We start from the raw sequence: 4,206 nt of genomic DNA, 5'->3' as shown, positions 1-4,206 counted from the left end.
TAAAACCACATCTGCACCACAGATGCCACAAAGTTTCTGTTTTCGAATTAGTTTATATGTACTGTCATATCTCTGTATAACAATGAAATGCAGAGCTGCTTGTTTTGTTATAGTTTGTGTTCACAGCTCTTTTTAGCTCTCTCTTTGTATTGCAAAGTCATTATTAAAATAGTGGTGCTCAGTTAGGCTTTGTCGGGGTCAGGGCAGGTCTTTGTTTCTCTCTGTGTTCAGTTGCATGTTGCATGGAGGGTGGATTCTACTGGGTTTCCGTCCCCGGGTGGAGCCGAGTCTCCAGGTTTGCTGCCACACACCTGAAGCAAGGCCCAATTTCTTTTCTGTTGTCTTGGTCGCACATTTGTAAAGGTATTTTTTTTTCACCTGTGTATCAACACATCAAGCAAAGGTGATAACAAAGTCACTGCAAGTGCTCCAACTAACAACAGTGCAGGCGGCAAATATAGACCCAGGAATGGAAGGTGTGATCCCACTCCTGAAATTCAGATAAATTATCTCCACTTGATATTTGGGATCTGATTTTTATGTGCTCTCAAAGTATCTGACTATTTAATAACTGCATTTTGAATACCAGGAACAGCTAATATCATTTCTGCTGCAAAGTGCAGTCTCATCCCACTCAACTGATACTCAGCAGCAGCAGAGACGTGGAGAAACATCAGAACTGAGGACATGCAGAAGAAGGAAAATACAGAGTTTAGAGCAATGAAAGTAGGTTGAAGGTGCATACGTTAGCATCAGAAAGAAATGAGATAACACTGGGTCTTTTATCCCAGTGAGAAAGTCAATATATTTCCCCTGATATCTCTTATGTAACAACTGGCTCATCTAGAGCGGTCTAGATGTGGGGGTGGCTCTCAAAGGGTACCAATGCACAACTGACTCTGTACAAGCTGTGGTACCAAAGTCAGGCCAGACTTAACTGACCCTTAAATGCCACAGAACATCAGACAGACGAGTATATGTGTTAAAAGAAAATTGTACATAGTGTGATCAGCTACATGAAATGTGCCCTTTTTAGGATCACTAAGCAAACCACATGTCTATGTGACCTGCCATATAACAACTTTTGAGTGATAAACTTATTTTAGCAACTAACAGCTTCCTCTATTCTGAGAACATACAGATGTAGAAAAGGGCAACCTCAGCTCTGAGTTCTTGGAATAACTTTGTTATCTTTGTACACACGTGTAACCAGCTTGTATAAATACAGAACGCAGACAGTGAGAGAGCGCCAGTCCGTGAGTGTCTCTCTGCGTATGAGCGCTCTGTGCCCGCCTTTGCAAATAAATCAACTGCAGTGTGTTTGTGTTTTCTAACTCAGTCGTCTCAGCTGCAGAACTGTTTGGGAGATTCTTAGGAATCCCCTGTCAATATGGCACATACACTATACTGCTAGAAATATTCGCTTGTCTGCCTTCACACATATATTTGAGTGGCATCTTATTATTAATCTATAGAGTTTATTGGATGTCAGCGCACCCTTTGCAGCTATAACAGCTTAGGCTCTTCTGGGAAGGCTTTCCACAAGTTTTACGAGTGTTTATGGGAATTTTTGACTGTTCTTCTAAAAGCGTATTTGTGAGGGCAGACACTGATGTTGGACGAGAAGGTCTGGCTCACAGTCTCCACTCTGATCCCAGAGGTGCTCTGTGCAGGACTCTGTGACGGCCAGGCTTGCTCACCCATGTCTTTATGGAGCTTGCTTTGTGCACTGGTGCTCAGACATGTTGGAACAGGAAGGAGCCATCCCCAAACTTTTCCTGCAAAGTTGCGAGCATGAAATTGTCCAAATTGTGGTGGTATCCTAAAGCATTAAGAGTTTCGTGACTGAACTTGTTGCACAGGTGGTATCCTATCACTGTACCACACTGGAGTTCACTGAGCTCCTGAGAGTGACCAGTCTTTTACAAATGTTCTGCATGCCTGGGTGTTTGATTTTATACACCTGTGGCTGTGGAAGTGATTGGAACATCTGGATTGAGTTGTTTGGATGGTTGAGTGAATACATTTGGCAATGTAGTGTGCAGGGGGTGGGGAACTCCAGGCCTCAAGGGCCGGTGTCCTGCAGGTTTTAGATCTCACCCTGAGTCAACACACCTGAATCACATGACAAGTTCATTACCAGGCCTCTGGAGAACGTCAAGACATGTTGAGGAGGTCATTTAGCAATTTAAATCAGCTGTGTAGGAACAAGGACACATCTAAAATGTACAGGACACCCGCCCTCAAGGCCTGGAGTTCCTCACCCCTGCTATGTTGTGTAGCTGAAAAACAGGGAGGGGAGAGATCTCCCACCAACTTTGAATATCTCAAACAATACAATTTATATGATCGTATTAAATTGTAAGATTAGTAAAATCATGAAAAATATTCAAGTCATTTCAAATCAAACTTTTATTAGTCACAACTTGTAGTGTACAGCGACTCTGACAATAGCGATATAATAAACTTGCAAGCGTATTTGACCGTGTATTGATATCACATCCTATGAATATTTCATCATCACGCACCTTTATCGCAGTAACAGACAAGAAGATTGACAGAAATAATGTTTTGTCTTCTTGCAACAATTATTATATATTTGCAGCCGTATTTGCCAAAATACAATGTAATATACAACAATGTAAAAAAACGAAAAAAGAAAACATACAGCAAAGAAACCAAAAAAAGAGGAAGAGAGGTAAAAAGCTGCCCGGCGTAGTTCATATAAAATGTTAAAAATGTTAAACTGTATAATAAAAATGAAATGAATCTGTAAAAACAAGATATACTTTTAGCTGGAGTTTGAAATTTTGATTTCAGGAAACTGCACCATGATTCAGCATTTCACAAAATAAAATCAATCAGCGCTGCATATGTTGACGTAGACAAAGCTTTGGATTCGGTGGTGGTAGCATCTCCTGCGGCCGCATCTGTAGCTCATCTTTTAGTTGTTCTTGTTTTTTCGAAAGTTTTGGTTCACTTGACTTTTCAACCATGTTTGCAGCTGAGTCGAGACATTCTATCCAGTCCTTTTGAGTTTCACTTATTTGGTTAAAGATTGTTCTGGTTAGCTCTTCTTTTGCTGCTTCTGTGAGAATCTCTTTCAGTAAATATTCTCCCTCCTCCAAGATCACTGTGTCAAATACAATTCTTCTTCTACAGCAGCATTCACAGCATCTCTTCCAGTCGAACAGTGACATCAGGGCTGCCAGAAAAATGATGCCAAAGAGCAGAAAGAAGCCAATGTTCTGAAAAGGAATCGTGAAGACATCAGGCTGATCGGTCAGAATAAGAACAACGTACAACCTGAAAATAAGGTAAGAACTACTCACCCTTGAGTAATTTTTCATTTCAATGATGATTATATTTTCCTCATCTGTGATGTTTTGTTTGTCTTTGCACGCTAAGTTTGTCCGATTATTAGACTTCTCTAGATTACAGCAAACATACCAGTCTCCATCCATGAGCACAGAAACGACCCACAGCAGACCAACACAGCCTGCTTTGAGAATACGAGTGAGAAGAACTCCACATAATTCTGTCCTACAGCATTTAGTCTGCTCCTGCCGTTGCTCCTGCTCCTGCGATGCAACAGCAGCAGGTGATGGTGACGGTGAGTCACCATCTTTTTTTGAACTTCCACATCTACACGCGAACGTAAACTTGCAGGCTGTCTTAAATTTCTTGTCTGTCCAAAGTATTAAGATGAAGATAATACAAGTTGGCAGAGCCATGTATATGCCACAGTCAGGAGTTCCTTGTTTGCAGGTGCACGCCATATCTCTCTCAAGCAAAAGATTGTAAGTAAAACTGCCAACGATGGTGACAAAGATGCTGAGTTCCCGAAAGGGAAAATTTGTCAGGAAGTCCTTCATCTTTGGACAACAGTTTACTTCTGATGAGAGCTGCAGCTTGAAATGTAAAGATGCATCAAGAAGACCACAAGCATTTCCTTTTTGAAAAAAAAAAGAAGAGAAAATCAAACTGTACAATGTAGAAAGCTCTTCTGAAAAGGGGAGGGCTTTGAGGTATTCTTGAAAAATCAGCTCTCTGTGCAACATTTCTGATCATCAGAATAATATTGTTTTTTTTTTATTTTTAAATACAATGATAAAAAAATGAAAATTACTTAAAATTATTACATATGTAATACATTTTACCATTCTTATTACTATTATTTGAATTATAGATAAAATGGGGTTACAT

At 40.3% G+C, this 4,206-nt stretch overlaps 1 protein-coding gene across 1 annotated transcript; it reads right to left on the bottom strand.

Annotated features, from left to right (window-relative positions):
* Positions 1 to 2,834: 2,834 nt before the first annotated feature.
* On the bottom strand, positions 2,835 to 3,934 carry LOC120728049. The gene is made up of 2 exons (XM_040022720.1): positions 3,333 to 3,934; positions 2,835 to 3,248 (listed from the first exon to the last, which is right to left on the bottom strand). The coding sequence occupies exons 1-2, from the start codon at positions 3,873 to 3,875 to the stop codon at positions 2,862 to 2,864; spliced, it is 930 nt and encodes a 309-aa protein (XP_039878654.1). The 5' UTR covers positions 3,876 to 3,934; the 3' UTR covers positions 2,835 to 2,861.
* Between the last annotated feature and the right edge of the window lie 272 nt (positions 3,935 to 4,206).

This window comes from Simochromis diagramma, unplaced genomic scaffold (assembly GCF_900408965.1).
Source record: "Simochromis diagramma unplaced genomic scaffold, fSimDia1.1 OVJJ01000308.1, whole genome shotgun sequence".
NCBI classification, from domain to species: domain Eukaryota; kingdom Metazoa; phylum Chordata; class Actinopteri; order Cichliformes; family Cichlidae; genus Simochromis; species Simochromis diagramma.
The sequence above is the reverse complement of the archived record's forward strand: the minus strand, read 5'-3'. Positions and strand labels throughout refer to the sequence as shown.

Excerpts from the sequence above, each read along its gene's own strand:
- LOC120728049 (XM_040022720.1), bottom strand. The coding sequence starts at position 3,875 with ATGAAGGACTTCCTGACAAATTTTCCCTTTCGGGAACTCAGCATCTTT. Across the intron at positions 3,249-3,332 it reads AAATGAAAAATTACTCAAGG|AACATTGGCTTCTTTCTGCT; the intron begins GTGAGTAGTTCT and ends ATTCCTTTTCAG.